Source organism: Musa acuminata, chromosome BXJ1-8, assembly GCF_036884655.1.
Source record: "Musa acuminata AAA Group cultivar baxijiao chromosome BXJ1-8, Cavendish_Baxijiao_AAA, whole genome shotgun sequence".
Taxonomy (NCBI): domain Eukaryota; kingdom Viridiplantae; phylum Streptophyta; class Magnoliopsida; order Zingiberales; family Musaceae; genus Musa; species Musa acuminata.
In genome coordinates, this window is record NC_088334.1 from 49,877,354 (window position 1) to 49,900,961 (window position 23,608).

The 23,608-nt window shown below is 38.4% G+C and overlaps 3 protein-coding genes across 5 annotated transcripts; 2 read left to right on the forward strand and 1 right to left on the reverse strand.

Annotated features, from left to right (window-relative positions):
- The first annotated feature begins 3,797 nt into the window (after positions 1–3,797).
- LOC135586886 (uncharacterized) lies at positions 3,798–11,723 on the forward strand. 3 transcript variants are annotated; one of them, XR_010476338.1, is made up of 4 exons: positions 3,798–3,951; positions 4,677–5,609; positions 9,121–11,158; positions 11,237–11,723. XR_010476338.1 is itself a non-coding variant. In XM_065080769.1 (3 exons), exons 2-3 carry the CDS (start codon positions 4,677–4,679, stop codon positions 10,954–10,956), a joined length of 2,769 nt encoding a protein of 922 aa, XP_064936841.1. In that variant the 5' UTR covers positions 3,798–3,951; the 3' UTR covers positions 10,957–11,723. The 3 variants fall into 3 exon arrangements, 2 of the variants coding, with proteins under 2 accessions (XP_064936841.1, XP_064936842.1); XM_065080769.1 differs by having other exon boundaries at positions 9,121–11,723; XM_065080770.1 differs by having other exon boundaries at positions 3,812–3,951; positions 4,492–5,609; positions 9,121–11,723.
- A 1,000-nt stretch (positions 11,724–12,723) lies between these two features.
- LOC103995869 (small ribosomal subunit protein uS4y) lies at positions 12,724–14,973 on the reverse strand. The gene is made up of 3 exons (XM_009416591.3): positions 14,815–14,973; positions 14,089–14,470; positions 12,724–13,046 (listed from the first exon to the last, which is right to left on the reverse strand). Exons 1-3 carry the CDS (start codon positions 14,840–14,842, stop codon positions 12,863–12,865), a joined length of 594 nt encoding a protein of 197 aa, XP_009414866.1. The 5' UTR covers positions 14,843–14,973; the 3' UTR covers positions 12,724–12,862.
- An 81-nt stretch (positions 14,974–15,054) lies between these two features.
- On the forward strand, positions 15,055–19,063 carry LOC103995868 (protein GAMETE CELL DEFECTIVE 1, mitochondrial). The gene is made up of 3 exons (XM_009416590.3): positions 15,055–15,714; positions 18,237–18,426; positions 18,693–19,063. Exons 1-3 carry the CDS (start codon positions 15,182–15,184, stop codon positions 18,894–18,896), a joined length of 927 nt encoding a protein of 308 aa, XP_009414865.2. The 5' UTR covers positions 15,055–15,181; the 3' UTR covers positions 18,897–19,063.
- Positions 19,064–23,608: the final 4,545 nt, after the last annotated feature.

Genomic DNA, 23,608 nt, shown 5'->3' on the forward strand with positions numbered 1-23,608 from the left:
GTACATGGAGGCAAGAAGTGGAAACAGATGAGTTGTCCCAACATAAAAGAGATTTGATGGAAGAACACCGGACTCGAAATTAAGGCCACTGTCCCTACTCACTGTCTCACTCGCACAACTGTTGCTGGAATCACCAAAAACAAAAAAAAAAAAACACTTCATTTCTTTCCTTGTTTCCCTATCTCAGTCCTGCCACTGTTACAAAAAGTACGCCATGCAGGTGTGTGTGTGTTGGGTTAGCAAAAGAAGAAGAAGAAGAAGCAACAGCAGCTGCTGCAACAACAGCTCACACCGGAGCTTGCATTAGCATTTTAAATCCCGCATGATACGACACGGTCGGTCTTGGAATCTATGACCATTGACTTCCCCACTCAGGTCTTGAGAACTTTGATGCATATGATGAGCTCTCTCTCCCATTATAGGATAAGAAATCAGCTCCACTCGCAATTACAGTATTACTTTTGAGAATGACCTTTTTGGCCCACTCTTAACCCTGTCGACGGAACAAAGCAGAAGAACACACGCATATTTAGAAAAAGGCATGGTTTGCGGGGAATTTTTCTGGGATATAATGGTGATAAACACCATGTACATGGCATCGGTAATGGAACGAAGGAGTTTAGCAGTCACAGGAGAGTCAAGCCCATCTAAAAAGGTGTGAGGAAAAGGTGGTCTACAAGTGTTTGATATAATGCAAGGCAAAGGAAGAGAAGGGAAATAGGGTGTGAGTAGGGGGATAACTTGGATGGGTGCAGTAAAAAACACAACAACAACAACAAAATAGAGGAGGAAAATAGACAACAAGCGGACAGTTCTTCTTCACACCCAAGTGTAGCGGAAATATAAGTGGCACGACACCCAAAACACATATGCTTTTGTCCACAGCATAGGTCGCCCGGGATTTGGGGGATGTCTTTATACTACTTTGACTTTGGGTTCATAACGCGCGGGTGAGGGAGTAGCGTTAGAGAGGGGTGGGAGAACAGTGGCCTTTTTGTGTGGGTGAGCGAGCGAAGACACTAGGCTGTACGTGAGGTGTGGTGTGGTGCTGCTGTTGCTGCTGCTGCGAGTGCACGAGAGAGAGAGAGAGAGAGAGAGAGAGAGAGAGAGAGAGAGAGGGGTGTGTGCAGTGGGTTTCCGCCGCATGCTGCGAGTGCCGCACAGTGCCACTGTGCCGCACAAGTGACGGAGAGAGAAGAAGAAGGAGGAGAAGATGACGATAGTGACGATAGAGAGAAATTGTTACTTTGATTATGATTTCATATGATCATTCAAGATTATCTTGATGGCTTCACCTATCCATTTACATTATATTGTCCACATAATAAGATTCTTGTTCATGATGATTACTTCCAAGTATTGTACTTACCGGCTCTAAACTATGTACGTACATGTATCATGTGTAAGTATATGTATCGAGTGTATGTGGACCATGACATCCCCATTCCTCTAATCTCAATCCTTTACCTTCGTCCATGTCATCCTTACTATCTCAATCAAATTCTAATAAGTTGGTCAAAACTATAAAAACCCTGATATTAACATTATTTTTTATCGATGACACATGAAATATTTTTCTCATTAAATCATAAGTACTTCTTCAGTTCCACGTCGATAAAACATATAAAAGAAATATTCTCTCGTTAAACCAATGTTATATAACATTATCGTTAATATTTCTCTCATTAAACCAAAGTAAATTTGAGTTAAAAAGACAATGAAATCATCAACTGTCAATCAAATAATGCCCCATGAAGAGACCAAGAACGAACTAAGAACAATAGAGTGACGAAGAAGTTGCACGTCGCCTCCAAAGGCAGTAGTGTTCCCTGTGTACCTAAAACAGTGGCCATTACAAGTCCACAGGAAAAGATGTACGAGTACAAATATTCTGCTTGTCAACTACTGTTAATTCCATTCCTCACAGCTGAAAAATTCTGTGTCAACAATCTTTTCGATGTGTATATCGAAATTAAGATCATCCACTTCTTACCTAAATCAACAGTGTTCTTAGAGGTGTATCTCACACAACAGTGTTCACTGTTCTACACGTAATATTCTCCCTTCATCTCCTGCATTCTGCGTACTCGAAGTCTCATGCCATCTTCGGAACGTGACTCGTTGAAGGGAAGGAAGAAGGAGAGGGGGAGAACAGTGGAGTGTGTTCACTGTAGCACACTTCAATATTCTCTTGTGATCTTTTGCTGTTCTGAGTACTTGCCGTCGTCTACCATCTCCGAAACGTGGCTCACCCGAAGGAAAGGGAACAGTAGCGAGGGAGAGACAGCATTCTCCTACGTTGTATAGGCAGGTAGAGACGAGGAAATCTACATCCTGCAGACTGGACGTACGTACGTACGTACGTACTCTCTCGATCTCCACCGAGGTAGGGAAGCAAGTTCACTTCCGTATCCGTGTTGCGTCTTCCATAGAAACGTAGGAGGAATAATAGATTGCTTTCCACCAAGAGAGAGAGAGAGAGAGAGAGAGAGTAGGGAGAGGGGGAGGTGAAGGGAGGAATGGGACATGGTGTGGGAGCAAATGATCTTCCCGTCAAGTCGAGTTTTGGACCGGTGGCTAATGGATTTTGCATGGCTTGGACCGATGGACTTTGTGCCAGTGTAACCCAATCATGGTGGCTTCTTCCACCAGCCGAATGAAAGAGAGATCTGTTCGTAATCGCAATAACACCTCCTCATCATGGTTGGAGAGAGCGTCATTCTTAACGTGCCCCTTGGATCGAATAGAACATTGGGCATCTATAAGTCGGGCCTCGATCGAGTTCATCATTCTGTCGGAGTCCAAACCACATGGGCTTACGACGGGATAAGAAGCCTAGCTCACACATTTTAGTCAAAAAGATCTCTTTACTTAGACATGTGTATGTCACTGTTGGACAATGATTAAGAGAGGAGGTCATGCCATCCTTTACAATATAAAAATAATAATAATTTTTCTTGCAAGAACCAAAGGGCATGCAAAAATGACCAAAAAAAAAATGGACTTCCCAAACAGAAAACAGGAAATTCAGGAAACAAACACCTTCCACGTGTCCGAAACTGGCTGGACACACGCCTCCTGCCTCGCCGCCAACGTCTTGGGGCGTCCGACCCTTCGCACCCGATCCCTCTCGGTAGTCGGCCAACGGTTGTTCGCTGCGTGAGACCCGACAGCAAACACCCACCCGTCGCAACCTGCATGGCAGCCTTGTCTTACGTGAATAAAATGCTTCTTGTTCACGGCCAAAGTCACGACTCTGATGCCTGCCGATCGATCTGTTCACAAAGCCACAGTCCAAAATCACAATATCTAATATACAAACAATTATTATTCCTACTGATCCATATCGATGCACACAGCTTTCGTGTCCGAAGTCGTTGGCGTCTGCCTAACCCACTGAGACATTACACTTCTGTGCGGAAGAAAATTCCAATTACATCCCAACATCATAAGATTATTTCTTTGTTGCTTGGTTTATTATGAATCAAATTATGAAAATAATTTTTAGATTTAATATTGAATATAACTATTTGTCCAATAGAAAATTCTGTATAACATTGATTTATAATTAGATCATCCTTGTGATCTTCGTCAGACATCAGCACTCGGTCACCTACTTATGATTGGAAGTATCTGTGGAACCCACCTGGGGATCACCGCGGGCTGGTTTCGAATGCAGTCTAAAGGCAGGTACAGATTGGGTAACCGAAAATGACTGTGCATTATTAGACACTTCTATTTTATCCCCCATTCTATCATTCGGAAATATAAATAAATAAATATATTTTTTCTATTAACTATAAGAGCGACTCACCTATTTTTGGCTCTGACCTCCGCCTCTCCGCTCGCTCTCTCGCTGTCGCTCTCGCTTCGCTCGTCTTGTCGTCGATTGATTTCTTCCTTGTTTCGTCCAAGTCACAGCAAGCGACGCCAATCTCCGGGCAGCGTTCGGTGCGTCCTCTTCTTTTGAATCTCGTACTGCTTTCGCTTCTTTTTCCCGTTCGTTAGCTTTCTTGAACGCCTTGTTTTTACCTCGGCCGTCGACGTGGTGATGCGTACAATTTGGTGAATCACCACGGAAATCGTCGTCGAGATGTGTTCCTTCTTCGGAGGATTCGCAGCGTGTAAGGTCGGGAGGTTGATGATTTGGCTCGTCGCCTCGTGATTTGCTCGCTGGCCGCGGGATCGCTAATTGCTTGAGGCTGTTGTTAGGTGAAAACTGAAGAAGGGTTTCGTGTTCTGGTGTGGTCTTTTCGCGATGTGAGGGGTCGTCGGGATCTGCTTCGTGCTTGCTATTTAGGGCCGGCTACTTGTTTTTGATCGCCCGATCCAGAACCTTTTAATTTTGACTAGTCTTCAACATTTTTGGTGGAGCGTACCTGTTCAATATTGATCAATCTTTCGACTAGTTCGAAGGCGTGATATCTTTGTACTTACCGATCGTTTATGGGTTTTCCTTCTTGATACTTGGGACACCATGTCTTTCTCCAGGGAATAGCTGTTTGCAGACGCAAGTATACTTGCGCACCGACGATCTGGAAAAGCACGTTAATTCAAGGATGATCCGACCACTTTTTTCTTAATTGTTGATTCAACGTTTGAGCTTTTTTTCTCTTTAAAATTTGGGATGCAATGCAGAGGTTTGTTTTTTATCTTTCAATTCAATGTGTTGACAGATGGATACTGTTGAAATGGACTACATGGAGGAGGAGCAAACTGCTAGGACATTTCCTGACCAATTTCCTTCACCAGATCCCGTTTGCAGAAATGGTATTTACGATGAACCACAACTATGTCCTCGGATAGGAGATGAGTACCAAGTGGAGATTCCGCCACTAGCAACAGAATCACAATGCCTTTCGGTAAAAGCATGCGTAACTAGTACCAGCAACGTGCTTGCTGTTGACCATCATGTTGGAGTAGGATTACCCATTTCAATTATGTGGGTTCAACGTGTAGGTGATGATACCAAAGTTGCTCAGAAAGAGTTTTCTGGTACCAACACTGAAAAAATTCGAGCTGATGATGTCAAAGTTGATCAAAGCTGTTCTATTAAAAGCGAGTCAGTGGACTACGGAAACACTGAGATAAGTCAAGCTGATGCTGTACACAAGATAATGACTAAATCTCCAGAAAAAAGTTCAAATAATTGTGTAAATCTTTGTAGCCTTACATGTGAAGATGAATGTATTGGCACACAAAATGGTTGCAAAGAATTTGGTGAATCTATAAACAAGAGGAGAATGGATAGTGGTGTTCCTCTGCAGCGATTTAGTGAAGCTAATGGTGACAGTGCATTGCCTGGTTCACCATCTTCCTCTTGGAGTGAGGATGAGATGCAAAGTTTTCTCCTTGGTCTTTACATTTTCGGAAAGAATCTAGGTCAAGTGAAAAGGTTTATTGAATGTAAGAAGATGGGAGATATACTCTCCCATTATTATGGAAATTTCTACAAATCTGAGGCCTATTGTAGATGGTCAGAATGTAGAAAGATAAGAAGCAGGAGGAGCATTCTTGGACACCGTATTTTTACTGGATGGAGACAACAAGAATTTTTATCCCGTGTGCTACCTAGAATACCAAAGGATGTCCAACACACTCTGATGGAGGTACTTTCCATCTATTTCTAGCATTTTTTTCCTAATTATATAACTATCTCTTGTTGATTGTAATATATTAAAGGTTCATAGTTGAGAAGTGCAGTAGCTTAAACTCATGTCCATGTGTAGTGGCAACCCTCTAGTCTCATCTGTCAACTAAGGAAATCTTATAGACATTTGTGTTTTGAGTATATTGGAAATCCTTCTAGAGCATGAAGGAAGTTCTGCAAATTCTCATAAACTGTCAACATATATGTACTATGGCTGTTCAATTTTATTTCGAAGACTCATGCTCATGCCCAATGACAGATGAGAACCAGAGAATGAGAATTTGTGTCACTGCCCTCTATTATTATAGAAACCAGATTTTGTCAAGATTAGCTATTAGATTTAGAACATCAACTTGCAAGAATGGTACCTGTTAAAATTATCAGTAGTGGATGAAATGGTTAGTTTCATAAATTTAGTTCCGCCAATATTGTCACTTAAGAAGAATTCCCCCCATTCCATATCCATGTGGGCTCAATCATAATTTCACACTTATGATGATGATCATTTTAAGCATGTCTCAGCTTTATGTTAATGAAAATCATGCTAAAATTAAGATACTTCAGGATCAGATTAACTCACTAAAAGTCAATATTTTATATAATACTTATGAAAGGGAAACAAAAATGTGTTATATTTTTTTCTTTGAAGAAATAGACTACCTGATTGAAGAATAGTAACCAAAGTGGCTTTGTAGATATGAACAAGAATAATAGCTAGTACAATTTACATATTATAATATTTCAAAAAATAAACATAAAAGAACCCTTAATCCTATTATGAATTAGTAATTTTCGTAAAAGAACACTCAAACATAAAAGTATAAAAAGCATATTTCTCTTAAGATATTAAACTAGTTAACAGAGGTTTTGAATTGTTGGAAAGAACTTTAGAAAAAATTCCTATAAATAAAAAAAAATTACAAAGGGAAATCAGTCCAAAATCCTTACTTTTAAATGAACCTTGTATTTGGAAATGAAAACAATGGAAGTCCTAGTCCAAGATATGTAATAGAAGTGCTTAGGAACCTTTTACATGGACCCTCAATAATAGCCTATTAGTATTAATAGTACGTATAAAATGTCCAAGCCTCTTGTCCATCTCGAAAAGACTAAAACCTCACAACCTCGTAGATCTCAATACTAATAAAAGGAGAATGACTATATTTTGTTTCTTGATTTGGATATCCAACCACCTAGGGCCGTCCCATCCCTCCCTCATCAACAGTTTCACTACTATTTGACAAGTTGTAGTAAAAGGAGACAAATTCATTCATAGTAAGACTTAGTTTCTTGGCAATGTCATTTTGAATCTTAACGTGATGAATAAAATCACATCTATGACACGGAGAAATCAAATTGTGACAATATTTGGTATATTAGTTCCTTTTACTAATCCATTTAGTTAGCCAACCATTTTAAGTTAATTTGCCTAAGTAGAGCATGAAATTTGTTCTAAACATAGGATAGCTTGGTATATTCAAATCAATGAGGCCACGAGTTGACTATTATTCCTCTAAAACAAGTTGACTATTAATTTTGTTCATATACCATGAACAAAATTAATATAGGACAATGGTCAGAGACTGCCCTAGGATGAGGCCTGATAGTAGAATCGCCAACAATATTAAGTCAAGTTAGAATTGAAAAAGCTTGATCTAACTTAACCAGACCTTATGAAATAAAGATTGACAAAGTATCTATCGAATCTTTTGAATGTAAATTTTGAAAATGAACATTAACAATTGGAAACTCTTAAAAAGTATCTGACATTCATCTAAAAAACACTCTACAAATGTCAGTGTTTGGCACATATTTAAATTCGAGACAACACACAATTTGAAGCATCTTTGTTTTATATCCCATTACTTAAGCTAGCTCTCCATTGAGATCTATCTTATGGTTATACCCCCACTTCTTGTTTCAGACTTTCAGTTACTCTTCATACATCTTGAATGATCTTTTGTTGTAATTTATTGGTCAACGAATAAAGGAAAGCCTTTTATGCGTTTCTTACCACTTTGAGTATACTAGTTGATGAGCCTGCTCTCGAGACATGAACCATGATGATCATTAAATTAGCCTTTTGAACTTTGTTAAATGTTGCTATTTGGCCTCAATAGGAATTGTCTACACAAAGAACATCCTTTTGGAATCTGATATTCGTTTGATTGGGATTTTTTTTGCCAAAGAGGAATTTTTTAATATCTCAAGGATCTACAAGTGACCAATGTAGGTTCATAATGCAAAATACAAGTCAACTCTGGGGAATGGATTTCACCCATAAAACAGTAGATTTTTTGGTTCTAGCCCTTAAGTTTGGTCAATTTGCAGCATGATTACTTTTGTGAAAGTAGTGCCTTACATCAAAGTATGAAAGTTTTTTATTGGAATTTTGAGTACATCCTGTTCTAGATAATCTTTTTTTTTTTACTGTGGGAGCGGATTTTCCTGCTTATATCTAGTTTGAGGATTCATTCTGTCTTAAGCAGCTTTTTTAACTTAATCTCTCCTGTGGCCTTTTCATGATTCTACTATGCAATAGAAAGCTCAGGAAATCCATGTCTATGTTTTTAACTTAATCTCTCCTGTGGCCTTTTCATGATTACTGTGGGACTCGGACTTTTACTTTTGTGGCTTTTATCCTATTCTCCCTCGCATTTGATCTGTCTGCTTTTGATGGGTGGTGAAGTTTGTGAAAAAGTAAAAAATGCACTATTTTTAAACTTCAGCCTGTTGGAATTGGTTTATATTTAAGGCCATCGTTAAACCTGATGATTTGAAGATTATAGTAGTATGACAAAACCTTTATAAGAGTATGCACTATAAAGTAGTATGCACTATACAGTTATAATTTGCTCTAGAAAATATAACTGCTTTAACAAACAAGGAAGAGACGCACTATATAAGAAGAGAGTTTTGTTGCCTCAGCTGGAAAGGATTATATAGAAACCTGATGATTTGAAGATTATAGTAGTATGACAAAAAAGAACATGAGTTGAAGTTTCTCTTTTATATATAATTTGCTCTAGAAAATATAATTGCTTTAACAAACAAAGAAGAGATGCACTATATAAGAAGAGTTTTGTTGCCTCAGCTAGAAAGGATTATATAGAAAATTTTTCAACAGTTCAAGAGTCGCTCTTGACTGAAGACACAACTGTCAAAAATATTTAGTTCCTGATTAGTGTAAGGTTTAGAGTTCTTTAAACCCTTAAAAATTGTATTGTTCATCTTGTTCTTTGGTGACTAAAAATTGCATAAATGCTATCTCCAGTTTTATGTATAACATTTTTGTTTCTGTCGCTTCATTCTGGAGGTAGCTTTCTGTTGTTCTCTGTTGATCTCGTTAACCTGAAAGGAACAAGGATTAGTTTAATGTTAGAAACAAGCTTTACATTTTATACAGATACTACATTTGTGTTCATTTCTGGATATTCTCTGTTTAAAGTTGCAACTCTTTTTTTCTTCAGGCCACAAATATACTTAATGAGGGCAGGGTTTCTTTGGAAGAATTTGTTTGTACTTTAAAGACAACAGTTGGTTTGCAAGCTTTAGTTGAAGCCATCGGAATTGGAAAAGGACATGACCTCACTTCCATTATCTCGGATCCAGTTAGATCAAATCAGTCACTATCTATTCGGTCTGAGATTCCTGTTGGCAAAGCATGTTCTTCTCTTACGTCTGGAGACATCATCAAGATTCTAACAGGTGATTTTAGGTTAAGCAAGGCAAAGTCAAATGATCTGTTTTGGGAAGCTGTTTGGCCTCGTCTGCTAGCCAGGGGATGGCACTCAGAACAACCGAAAGATGTTAGTTCCAAGGATGCATTAGTGTTTCTTATCCCTGGTATAAAGAAATTCTCGAGAAAAAAACTTGTCAAAGGTCATCACTACTTTGATTCCGTTAGTGATGTCCTAAATAAAGTAGCATCAGACCCCAGCCTTGTGGAGTTAGAGGTTGAAGGAGCTGATGGCACTAAGGATGAAAATGGGTGTGCCATGGATACTGAATCGATCCAAAATGGTCTGCTTGATCGTCAACGTCACCGCTACCTCCGTCCTAAGGTTTCAATTTACAATTCTGAACTTATGAAGTTCACTATTGTGGATACTAGTTTGGTGCAAGGTGATGAACCATTTAAGGTGAGAGAACTGAGGAGTCTACCCATTGAGGCCCTAAGTAACTGCAGTCCTTTAACTCATACAGGACAAACAGGAAGTGATAGTTCAGGAGATTCAGATGATAGTTCATCAGATGATCAAGGAGACTATGATTCAGACGCATTTGACAATAAGAAGCCCAAAGTGAGCAGCAAGGGCATCGTTGACAAGGCAGTGCATGCTGCTCCATCTGGGAATGCACTGACTTTATCAAGCACAATAGTACCAGCGAATGGTTACATTTCAAGTGATCAATGCCTTGGTCAGCTAAATGGAAAGCTGCACATAAAAGATACCAAGTCTCAATTCAGCCGCAGGGCAAAATCTGAACGACAGTCTTATTTAGCACCTATGCCTAAACGAAGAAGGTTGACTGCCTGCAAGGAACAAAGTGGTCACCGTGCTTACTCTCTTTTGAATAGCCATAAACTAATGGAGGAAGGAGCTCAGCCCAAGTTGGGTGCACAGAAAGTAAGTGATGATATTGTTGGAGACATGCATCCCAAAATTTCAACCAATGCTGGTCCAGGTCAGTTGGAAAAATGTGATTTTAAGGAAGAATGTTGCGGTAATGCTGCTACACTCGAGGCAACATTCTGTGATGGAAAGCCTGGATCACGAAATTTGATTGATCTAAATGTACCATTGGATTTTGAGAATGGCGAACATCTCAACTCAGAGTTGGCTGACAGTCAGCATGATCTGAATGAAGTGGAAGCTGTAAACCTCACAGAAACAAAGCAGCAGCTTGATGGTTTTGGGGCAGCGGAGAATCTTACTGAAGAACCTGGTGATCAACAGCCTCTGGTCAAGTCTCGGAGGCAGAGTACCAGGAACCGACCTCCAACTACCAAAGCTTTAGAAGCTCTTGCATGTGGGTTTCTCGGAACAAAGCGGAGGGGAAGAGACACGAGGGCTTTATTGCCAGGTAGTGTGACAAAAAGACCTTCCCGTCATGTGCATAAGACCGTGGAGGCCCCAGATCCAGCTCCCCCAACAAATACCATCAGTTCCGCAATTGGACTTTCAAATGCCACCACAGTTAATGACTTGTACAAGGTCAATATTCACCAGGTACATACGTCCGGTGAGTCCTGTGTTCAGCCTGATGGTGATGGGATCCATAATCTGCTTAGGTTTTCTTAGCATGAACATCACCCTGGCATCATAAATGAGAACTACATTTGGCCAAGGAGATATATGATGTGTCCCAACTGTTGGCGTCATCAGCAGCAGGCTGGTTCTTACAGTGAGGAGTACCTGACCATGGAATATAATAGATCCATGTCAACGGGAGCCACTCACACAGGTGGTCGAGAATGTGTTCATTCTACAACATGCCTTTCTGGTCAGTTAGCATCCTCTAGTAGATTTGCTTGTTCCCATTAACGAGAATCAGAATAACAGAGAAAGATTCTTCTGCAAGGTTCATTGGATAAGAAGAATAAGTTGATCCTGAAGGCACGACACCTCTGTTGACTCCACAGATTCTTCATCCTTCTGGTCACACGATAGAGGCTGTTCATATTGGTTTGTTTCATCGTCTGGTACCATATACCAAGCTTTCAAGTAGCAGTATCCGGTCTACAAAGAGCGATGGCAAGAACTTCAAAGTGGCCAAGTAGATTTTCTTTGACTATATGCAGCATTTGGCACTTGATGATGATGATGATGATGTCCGTATTGAAACTGCAGTTGGTATCCATTTGGATCGTCGCTAGAGGCATGATGTCTCTTCTCAGCATGCATTATCACATAATGTGCCCTTTAAATCCAGTTTTCGTGAGCATCGATTACAAATTTGTGGCAGCATTTATGCAGGTACCATTGTCAAACCCTGTAATGATTATATATGCAAGATATTTATCCTTTGACAATACTAGTTTTCTACTGCAATTATACAGTTATGTTCATTTTTAAGCGGGACATGCTGCAACTTGGGGCAGTTTACGCACCAGCATGCATAGTGTAGGTGGGTAGGAAGTAAACATCACGTTCATGTGTATGTTCTACCAGGAAACTCCCAATCCAGACGATCCAACCTAACTTGCTAAGAGAGAGAGAGAGAGAGAGACATGTTGATAAATGAAGGCTTAGCTATCTATTTGTATTTTCCTGCTCCATCTTCTTTCCTCCTCATTCTATAGTTAGGAACATAAAAGATAATGTACACGAAGAAGTTAAGGGGTAAACCCATATTATATCCCCAAACAAGTGAATTTTTCATGGGGTTGGCTAATAACTGATAATTCTTTTTTATGAAAAGTTAGTTGAAGATGCAATCAGAGAACACTAGTTAAGATGGTAGAAAATTTAAATACCTCGTAATTTAAACAAAGGATAAAATATGAGAAAATGTTTAAAATAATTTAAATGCTTTTAAAAGTAATAGAATATATGAATAGAGATCTAACCGTTCCTTTGCACGGCTTACACACAAACTGAACAGAAAACACAACTCAATCAACAAGAGGCACAACACAAAAACAAAACTCAGATAACAAACGACACATTAGCACCAACCAAGTCTCAAATCTGCATATTGCATGTGCCCCAAAGAATGATTTGACCATAGATAAACAAAATCAAGTTGACCAACAAAATGTCAATTACTATGACCAAATTCATTAGAGAGCACAGCAGGAACAGCAGCAAGTTTTTTTTTTTTTGTCTACCCAACCTATTTAAACAGTCCTTTAATTGTGTTTGGAACAGGTTTGGATAGCAAAATTGGTCTCAAGTAGCCTTCTTGGATCACATACCTAAGCAGTTAATTGGGATCAGTGTTATTCCTTATGTACGTTAGGGACAATAGCAGGTTGGATTTTTTTCTGGAATTAGCTTCTTCGCCACAACATACAAAACACCTACCAACTGAAGCCAAATAAAATTGATCTGTCAAAAGCCATCATCTCAAACTCTAAAAGCATTAAAAGTCATTCAGGGATAAATTTATGTGTTCTCACTTCTACGAAACCTTCAGATAACTGAAAATAAATTCATCCAAAAGAAAAAATGCTATCACAATTCCATTACCACAAATGCATGTTGCTCATTCTTCATCATCCTCATCACCATCGCCTCCTGCTGCCTTCTTTGCTGCTGCCTTCTGATTCCTTCTCTTCACCCTTCCGGGCCGTCCACCACCAAATGGACTAGTAAGGGAGAAATCAATGTGCTTTGCTGAATCCACCCTCACCATGAACGATGGGATGTTAACCACTTGTCTCCCAACTCTGCAGATTTAGTTCAAACATATGACAAGTAGAAAATATGGTATACCGAACAGCATGATAAGGCGAACCCACAGAAATGATAATGTAGCAACTAAGTATAGAAAGACATGCCATAAAGATAGACAAGTCTGCAAAAATAATCAGGAATTTGAAAGACTTCAAAGAAAAATTGATAATACATAATACAAGTTAAACCAATCTATTTCTAAAATAATAACAAAATGTCAGATATCAATCTGTTTTTAAGATCACAAAGGAATTGCCTGCATGTTGTCCTAATCTGATTAGGAAGCCTGCCACAAGAGTCCTAATCTACTAATATAAACAAGAAATCTATATATGCAAACACTACCTATTGGTCATGGTTTAAAGAAGTCACTTAACATAATCTTTTACAAGTCTGAAGACTTCAAAATTATTAGAGGTATTTACCAAGATCAACCATATTAGATCATCACAATAGGAGCAACAGATTAAACAAAAATTATAGAATCTTTTTCAAAGAGGAAAATAGTGGCCAAAAAAATTTTCATTTTAAATGAGGTAAAAGCTCAAGAAAAAGAAAGAAAGGAGTGTCTTAAAAACAGATTGATATTAGATTACTAGATATTAAAAACAGATTATCTTAAGAATCCCATCTAACACTATGAGGACTGTAATTTGGCAGAATAACTAGATAGATTATTAGATTACTTTCCGAATAGTTTAATTCAGCAACATTGTAAATAATACTGTTCAAGGAATAGCTCAATGCAGAAATTACACCAAATCCATGATAATATACATAGACCAACAAAAGCAAATGAAATTAGCTTTTTGACTACAGGAATGTATTACCCCAGCAATGATGTTAACTGCCTCAATGAAAGACCACAGAATCTAAAGAAAGTATTGTATTTAAAAAATGCCAATAAAAATGAAGCATATTAAAAACTGTTGATGCATACAAATTCTGCTCATTTAATTAGAATGCATGTAAAACTATCGAATAAACCAAAAACATAGAAAGGAAAAGAAAAAAGAACAGAGCAATAATCGATACCTGATGTGACGCTGCCTGATGAGTACCCTAGCGTGGTGGATGGACTTCGCCATGCCGGACTTGAAGACGAGAGTCTGCAGGCGGCGCTCCAAGAAGTTCTCCACGGTGAGGGCCAGGACGTAATCGAGCTTGTTCTGGCCTTCCTCGAGAAGCCCATAGCGGTTCATCCGGCGAAGGAGGGCCTCTCCCTCAAAAATCCGACGAGGGTTCTTCTCGTCGAGCGTGAGAAGATCCCTGGCAGCGTTACGAATTCGGCTCAGGGCGTACTGGACCCTCCAGAGTTCCCGCTTGCAGCGGAGCCCATACTCGCCCACCAGCTTCAGCTCAGCATCGAGCCGCTCCTTCTCGTAGGGACGACGGGGCTTCTTAAAGGTCTTCCCATCTGAAAAGATCGAGACGTAATCACAACACCCAGAAGTGTTCTCATCGCAAAAATTAGATTTTGAGAGAAGAAACGATCGACGCACCAAGAAATCATAAGGAAGACAAAAAAACCAAAGCAGAAACAAGATCCGCTCAACCAAAATCAAAACCCTAATGAGGGTATCCATCACGATAAACAAGTTTTAGAGAAGAAATGAAACATACATGCCAAGAATCAGAAGGAGAGCAAGGAAACATGACGGGTTTTAGATCCACTTCATGAGGGTAAAACGAGAGAAAATGAGATCGAAAAAACCGAAGATCCAAAGGTTCTTGGGTGAGAGATCGCCGAGGGCGGCTTACAGTTCCTGTAGAAACTAACGTGCACCATGGCTAGTTCGTCTCCTCAGCCGCCTCCGGCGCTCGCCTGCGGAGATCAAAAGAGGTGCGCGAAGTGGGCGGCGAACGGGGACGCAGGCGCTGTTATATACGAGATCCCAAAACCCTAATCCTGAGAGCGGAGACAATTAATCTACCCGGAACCGGTCGAAGCGAACCGAACCGGAAGCGGATTTTTTATTGGCTTTTGGGTCGTCCGTTTCAAGCCTTTGGGCTTTCTGGGGAGTCCGTCCGCCAAGTGCTATTAACGGACGACTGTTCCAGCCCTCCGGGATATTAACGGACGACTATTCCAGCTTTTCTCACAAACCTTTCATCGAACACCTGAAGCATGCATGCCCTTAAACGCCTCCTCTCCCAGTCAGCTCCCAAACTCCGTCCTCCTACCGTCGCCACTGTGATAATTGGATCAAGAAAGTCTCTCTCCACACGGCCTCGCTCCTCCTCCCCCAATTCCGCCACCGGCGACGATGAGTGGAACGACGCCTGGGAGACTGCCTGGCTCCCCGACGACCTCTCCCCCGCCGACGACCGCGCTCCCTGGGAGCCTGCCAGCCCCTCCGACACCTCTGCCGGCGCTGATGTTGTCCCTCCTGCCGAGGTCGACGCCGACACGCAGGCCTTCGTCGCCGAGATGAACGAGCGGTGGAGCGAGCGCCGTGGCGCCAGGAGGTCGCAGCAGGGGACAGAGTCGGTGGAGCGGGCAGAGGGAGGCGCTAAGAAGGGCGCAGATGAGTATAGGGTTCGGAAGCAGAGGATCCACTCCGGCCTGTGGATGAAGGAGATCGAAAAGTTGGAAGAAGCCAAGCTGGGGGGTGCCAACGCCAGCGACGACATTGACCGCCTTCTTGATTCCTGCTCCGAGTAAGTGCATTTAAATAAGGGATTTGAGTTTTTGGAAGATGCATATCGTTGCCTCTGGTTCTAACTTGTTCTTTCTTTCGAATTTTATTTTGTTCGAGACATGGATCAATCGATTTTGATGGCAATAGGATTTTGTCTCTCATGTTTCCACTCTTGGATGCCTATTAATCTTGCTAGTATTTAGTCCAAGTTCTGATCTTGATCGAAAATATTAGACTTGTTTGTGTTGTGTATATCGAAGAAACAAAATATTGCCAATATTCATCTGGATGTTTTGGATGTAGGAATCATGGAAAACGAAATATGTGGTTCTATTGACTTCATACAGTGTATCATCTTGTATCAATGGACCATAAATAGTACAGAAAGCCACATGGAATAGAACAATGGCTGCTACCTTTGCTCCCAACTAAATATCTATGCAGTTCGGGCAAGAAGGAAACTTAGATGTGTACTAGATCTAGAGGCCGTATACAGGAGCAGAATATATATATCTGCTAGTTCTTATACTTCAAACTTTTTGTCTGGATAGGAATGCAGCCTTGTGCGATAAAAATAGAGAAGAACTATAGGTTTTTTGGCCAAATACAAGAAATTCATGGGATATAGGATTGTGCTGGAATCATCAATCAAGTAGTTAATTGGGATGTGGCACAGCAACATTGATGCGAGTTTCTACACAGACCATTAGCTTTCTCTTTACGGACCCTCTACATAAACCAAAGTCAATGTACCTGTTGGATCCCATTTTCCTTTTTGGTAATAGAGAGGACTTGGTGAGATAAATGTGTTAGTTAAAGATTTAGACTTTTTAAAAGTAGCAGGCTCCCACAATTTTCCATAAAGTAACTACGGTCACTAAATTCATCATGCATTGACCTATTGGATCATGTAGTTTTTATTAATCTTGTGTTTGATTTCATTCTTATGGCATCCCTAACTTCAGTTTAGTTAAGCTTAGAAGACCTTTTTACTATCCACAATCAGCCATTTAACAAAGTAAAGTAGCAATTTATATTGAAAGAGCAACTTCTTCCTTAAATCAATCTCTCTGCTTGTGCCCTAGCTTGGAATGCTTATTCGGGAACCATCAATGGATGTACAGTTAAGTTAGTTTATGTACGAAGCAAGATCTTAGTATTGCGAGCTGACATGGCAAATGTTTGGTTCTACTTATCTTTCTCTGTCGAGTGTAATCAGATGGTAGGTTGGAATATCAATCTATATTTCTTATTAGAGTAATGCAACACTAACAGTCATTGTGTTCGATCAAGCTATTTCTATCCGGCATGCATTTGCATTAACTTCTTGGATTGTCTCTTCTTCTAACTCTATACCTTCGTGATCATAAGTTATTCTAAACAGTAATTCTGTTACAAATCTTTTGAAAAAATGTAGCTAGCAAACAAGGCTCCTTTTAGATTGTTGTCTTGGTTTGATCTGTACATTCATATTTATGCATATTGTTATAATAGTTCCTTGATTGAATTGTGTTGCTATCCCAGTTGATACCCTTTTATGCTAATGTCTGTTTTTTAGTCTAAGTAAAGTCTACCTTGTTATGCAAAACCAAGAGAAAAGATAGTTACGTAATTTTGTTACCAGATTTGAATTGTTATACCATGATTTATTACAAGCATACTATGGTGCAACATGATGATCGAGAAAATGATCTACCAAGCTTTCAGCTCTATGGAGTATATTTTTTTCAAGATTCTTTCTGTTGGTTGTGATGTTTATTCTAATCTTTGTCGTTGCTTTTTGTTTCTTCTCTATAGTGTCTTAAGTCCAAACTGCTGTAACAGTTCCTGTCTTTTTTAGTACCATTTGTTTTATTCCCCCTATCCATTTCAATTTGTTTGCTATGGCTAATTTCCTTGACAAAATACTAAAAGAATTAAATTATTTAGGAACATATGAATTGTCTTCATGAATTTTATGGACTAGGAAATGAGACCACCTTGGCATGGTAATTTGAAAACTACACTATCCAATATATTGGCTATTCTTCTTAAGGAAAAAAAAAAAACATTCAAGGAGGGTTACATTATTCTATTTGATATAGAGAGACATTAAGACTAGTGAAGTCTAGCCTACTAAAAGGTTTTCTTAAATTTGACGACTAATTATAGTGTGAGCCATTAAGGGTCCATATTCTAATTCATTTGCATTTTGCTGATAGAAGGTTCATTTTGAGTTACCAAACATCTGATTTTCACAAAAAAAAAAAAAAAGATCGCTGCGAATTAGAGGTCATAAATTCATATATTTAAATTGATTGAGGATAACTATTAATGAAACTCATAAGTCATCAGAGCTGCCTTTGCAATAGGAAAACCAGTTTCAGTCTAATAAATGATGATTAAGAAGTATTGTCTTCTCATGCATTCTACTATCACCTGTATTCCCCAAGGTTACGGTATCTTTTGTCTTTATATATGAATTGTTAGTGCTGTCCTATCTGCTTCAGGCTGCAGCTCAAACACTTAGCATGTCTTATCTTGATTGTCACTGTAATGCAGGATTTTTGATTCCGGGAACATTGGGCTGAATGATTCTAAGATTCCTAGCACTCAAGAGTTCAAAACTAAGCCCGATGGTTGGGAGACAACGTCAAAAAGTCAAGATGGAAATATATGGGAAATATCTCAAAGGGAAGAGGATATTCTCCTCCAAGAATTCGAGCGCCGGATTGCTTTCAGCAAATATCAGGTATGCCAACTCACAATCGGTAATATCCCGTAACAAAAATTTTGGGCTGTCAAAACCCTGAGATTGAAATGACTCAAGTTGTCTTAATTCTCTCTCTGCTGTAACTTTTTTTTAACCTGTATTTGGATTCATGTACATCACTTTCGCTGATGCATGCATACCCATGGATGCACAAACTTCATAAGTAATTTCTCTATCATTATTGTCAATCATAATCATCTTGCCTTATCTTTTGTGCTTCTCAAACAAGTCGATGCCTAATGCAGATTTCTAGCTTCATCAAAACTCATATTTTTAGTCGGAGGCGGCCTGTCGATGGTTGGAAGTACATGATAGAGGTAATAGGCCCTAATGCCAGGAGAGGGAAGGGGAGCGTCCAACGGCTTCCAAGTGTGACTGATCCATCAACGCAGCCTTACCAAGAAGAAAAGCCGAACATCAGGCCTAATTTGACCCTTAGAGGGAGCTAATAGTGTGTGATAGTATATGCTTCTTAAATCTTTTGATATGTTATTCGAATCCTGTTTTATTTTCTTGAATATGGGATTGTGGAAACAACGATTATGCTCTCAAGCTTATGATGATGAATGTACCACCTATTTCTGGATCAAAATTTCTGATTGCTCTTCTAGTTTCATACCAGTGTTCATGTGTAAGATTTCATTGGATGGGTGGAATCTAAACTTGTCATGTTTGTAATGGATTTGGTTCTCGTCTTTCTTTCTGACCTGATACATGACATTTCTTAGTGTACCTTAGCAACTTGGTGACTGTTAATGCTCTCAATGAATTAATTATCAATCTCAATTTCTTAAAATAAAGATTATAAGGTGCAATTGTTGTTTTAATTAAAAGTCGTGCATAAATATTATCATATTAAATTTTTATTTTTATTTTTCTTTTTATTTTTTCAAAGGGTAAATGATGAAGACAAAATTTGAGTGAGCCCAAGATTTTTACTAACCAAATTAGCTGACACTTTTACAATATTATCATATATAAATACTATCATATCAAAATTTTAACCGATCAATAAGAGATTATCTATTGCCAATATTTTATTTTCAAGAGTAGTAATTGCATAGAGGTGTAAAGTAAGATATATTGAAACCATCCGTTATTTATAAGATATATTAATCAATTATCTCAAGTTTATCCCAAGAGGAGTCTAGAATTCTATATGATAAAAATAAGGGCAAATTCTATAAAAAAAAATTGAAGTTTTCATTTTTTTTTTTTCATACCCTTTTTCACTTTATTTTCATATAGTATTTATTATTTTGTAAAGGATAAGATTATCTTTGGCCTAGTGTATTCTCTTTTTGTTGTAGTTGCCTTTGTCCCGTTGTCCTATTATGGTCGCCTTCGCCCCCTTATGATTGTCCCTTTTGTCATATCCTCATGAAGGCCGATAAAGTCCTCGATCACTTCCTCACTCCCATCCATCACTATTATCATATCGACCTCCTTCGTCATATCGTTGCTTCTAATTGCTAGCACTGATATAATCTAGCGAGGATTGAGGTGATACTCGTAGCGAACGATAGTGATAAACAAGGACTTTGGTGATCTCGATAAGGACGTGACAAAAAAGACAGTCATAGGAGACGAAAGTAGCCATAACAGGGTGAAGACATTCACGGTGAGGCGGATGCCAATACTAAAATAGTAAAGATGATCAAAAGGAGGTATTCTAGGAAATAAAATAAAAAGGGGGTAATTTGTGAGAAATAATGGGAAAACTATTTTTTAAAATAATTTATCCTAAAAGTAACTATTTATATTTTTCTAAATTCGATACATTTCCTTCTTGAAACATCAACGATATTACCATCAAATTAAAAAAAAATTACGAACAAGTTATTGACACGGAGAAATCATCAAAATTACCCTAAAAGGATTTATACTAAATTGAAAAAAAAAAATATAAGCACTCACAGCAAGTATTCGGAAAAGTAAAATACATGTACATATATAACAATAAATAAATTTGATGAAAGAAACCAAAAGTTGGTGCATTATCTTTAATTCTTTTCACGTGAAGAGAGGAATTGATGTAAGCCTCGCTATCTCCCCATCCCCACGTGGCATCCACACGCGATGACGAATCCTCACCACACTCGATGGGAAGGAATAAATCCCCCCCCCCTCTTTCGTAGCATGCAAAGCTTTACGACGTTTTGGTAAAGGAATCGATCCAACATTATAAATCTCACACGACTTTGTTCTCATTGTTGTCATCAACTTCTTAGGTAAAGTTAGGCTCTCAAAACTTGGCCTACTGCTTAATCATCAACTTCCATGAGCTCTTTCTGGTCTCACATTTCTCATCGTTTTTTGATGAGTCAAGCATAATGAATGCTAATGCAAACCCAATGGATGTGCCAATTAGTGGAATTAACACCATTAAGTAGTGGTGATTAAAGCTTGGATTTTTTTTCTTTTTCTTCTTTTTTTTTGTTGCTTGCATGGGGCCATAGGTCTTTAGGTAAGAGGAGGGAAAAGGGAACACTCATTAGGAAAATGGCAGTATCTTGTGCTTAAGAATTGATTCCAAATGAAAATGAAGCATATAATATAATTAATTGGAAGATCTTTTAAAGATGATAATAGGATAGTAATATTAATATTTTTCTTTATTTTATTTTTTTTGGGGGGGGGGGGGGTTATTAAAGAGGATAAGCTGAAGTGCTGACCTTTTTGTTATTATCTTGGATGCATATAATAAATAACTTTAGCTGCTTTTCCTTCTTGTTTAACCTGAGAATATTCCTTTTGTAGGGCAATCCTTATTCTATACAGAAAAAAAGACTGTCATGTGAAGGAGAAGATACATAAATTACTAAAGTTTGTTTTACTAACCATTAATTTTATTGAAAATGTGATCTCAAGTTGACTATGAGATCACAGTTGTTTGCTTGTTGGTTGGTTCAAGCTTTTCTTGCTGTCTAGCATTAATGAATTAGGTAAGAATCATAATGTGGATTTTGAGACTAATGAATGAATAGGGAATTGAGGTTGATTTGCAGCACAAGAAACAAAGGAGATGATGGAAGGTTGAAGGATTGGGGGTCTTTTCTTTATAGCAAGCATACTTTCTGATCCCAGAAATCACACTACTTCTTAATCTTATTGTTTTAGTAGATGAAATCTCTCAAATCTCCTAACTTGTGCATAATATTTCATGTATGCCATGAACAATAATCCAAATATGATAGATATTGGTATGCCATGAATAGTATCCAGATGATGTGCACATTTCTTGATGTGATGGTTCTACATGCATGCTTATTATCACTACATCATCAAAGGTACTAATGTGATGATGATCCCACTTTAGGGGTTTAGATGTATGAAGCCAACCTACATGGTGACATCACTAATGAGTATAATGGAGCTCATTTTGTACATGTATGATTTGAAAGGTCATATTCCTTCCTTCAAATCATCTTTATCCAATTTTTTTTTTTGTAGAATTACATGGATCCTTCCTTCAATGTCTCAAAAAAAGAAAAAAGGGGACCCATCAATATCCTATTTTACTCCATGGATTCAACCATTGATTAAGCATAGTTTTTAAGCTTCATGTTTTTTTTTTCTTTACAAACACTTTCCATTTTGATAAAGAGAAATTCTAATGGACTTTTTATGAGAAGATAAATTGAAACATCAAAACTTGTGATCACTTTGGACTGTAACTATTGAAAAGAGACATCTATAACTTTTTCCACCCAATCCTTATTGATCAAGTTGGGATAGCCTTTTAGCTTCCCAAGACACCAAATAACAAGTATGTGATGGATTGTGCCATTCAGAACAACATAAAAAGCACTATCTTTTAGTCCTTTCTTGTACCTCTGATCATGTTTAACAATACATGCATCATCAAGTAGAGAAAAGACAACATAATTCCTCAAGGCTTATTATACCTTGTTAGATATTATATTTACTCTTCTCTTCACTGGTCAGAATCACAATATACTTATTTTATATTTGATCAAACTTCTGAACTTTTATATGTGAATCTATAACTTGATATATCTAATCAAAAACTTGGGATGTTGTGAAAGATTTAGAATGTAATAATCATATCTTGGAAGTGGGTTGAATTTATTTAGACAAAACTGTTCTTTTGAGAATCTGCAACAAATAGCTCAAATAGTACAAATTAGTGCTGTCACAGAGTTGCTAGCCTTCATAAAGATGCACTTCTTTTTCTCCAACCAAGTAGAAAAAGCTGCAGCAAAAAATAGCACTTGATCATAAATTTAGACAACATAGTCTGTCCATCAATCTCATCAAGCAATTTTCCCCTGTTTGAGCTTGATAAATCACATTTACAATAAATATGCTTGATTATTCTGGCAAAGGATGGAACATACATAATCTGTTACTTGTTCTTTTCCTTTTGAAAGATACTGCATGTACAGCCAGCAATGTGTGATTAGCCAAACAAGGATTTCTGAACATGATTCCAGGTTAGATCTCTGGATCACTCTGACCTCTTTCTGTCTAATATTGATGAATTGTGTATCTTACCATCTATCATTTAGATCAGGAAAGTCTGAAATCTGATAACCTTCAGAGCAGAGTTTATTTACCATCACCAATTCCTAGTGTCTGAGGCAGGACCTTCTGTCAAGCCAACTACAAGCAAAAGGTGGTTTGATGGACCCAAAAATGCCATGATATTTAACAGTTTCATCACAAGAATCCATCTTGTCCTTAAAAAGATTAAGCTTCTCCCAGGATCATGATTAATTCTCATAAAAGAATGTTAGCTTCCATCACAAAACACAGTTGGATAATAATTGTTTTTCTTCATCCAAGATGAAAGCCAAATCCCTGTTGTCCAGCAATATTCTGAGGTCTTAATCCTGAGGTATTCTATTTCAATGACAGTAAGGAAAGGTGGCAAAAGCAAGCTTTACCAAGGAAGTATCCAAGCATATTGCTATTCAGATTGATGGAAAGTCGTTGGGGAACTGGTGCAAGGATCCAAGACACCATTTTTAGCACCATTTCTTCTGAGAGAGATCATGAAGCTGAATCCAATGCCTTCCTGACATCAACTTTGATGAGACATCTCCAACAGACATCCTTAAACTTGAGGGCAATCCCTTTGCATGAGAAAAATTACTTTTTGACTGATTGCCAGTTCATCCAAAACTTGTGTGTGAGG

Excerpts from the sequence above, each read along its gene's own strand:
- LOC135586886 (XM_065080769.1), top strand. The coding sequence starts at position 4,677 with ATGGATACTGTTGAAATGGACTACATGGAGGAGGAGCAAACTGCTAGG. Across the intron at positions 5,610-9,120 it reads TCCAACACACTCTGATGGAG|GCCACAAATATACTTAATGA; the intron begins GTACTTTCCATC and ends TTTTTTCTTCAG.
- LOC103995869 (XM_009416591.3), bottom strand. The coding sequence starts at position 14,842 with ATGGTGCACGTTAGTTTCTACAGGAACT. Across the intron at positions 14,471-14,814 it reads CGTTAGTTTCTACAGGAACT|ATGGGAAGACCTTTAAGAAG; the intron begins GTAAGCCGCCCT and ends CGATCTTTTCAG. Across the intron at positions 13,047-14,088 it reads ATCAGGCAGCGTCACATCAG|AGTTGGGAGACAAGTGGTTA; the intron begins GTATCGATTATT and ends CTAAATCTGCAG.
- LOC103995868 (XM_009416590.3), top strand. The coding sequence starts at position 15,182 with ATGCATGCCCTTAAACGCCTCCTCTCCCAGTCAGCTCCCAAACTCCGT. Across the intron at positions 15,715-18,236 it reads CTTCTTGATTCCTGCTCCGA|GATTTTTGATTCCGGGAACA; the intron begins GTAAGTGCATTT and ends ACTGTAATGCAG. Across the intron at positions 18,427-18,692 it reads TTGCTTTCAGCAAATATCAG|ATTTCTAGCTTCATCAAAAC; the intron begins GTATGCCAACTC and ends TGCCTAATGCAG.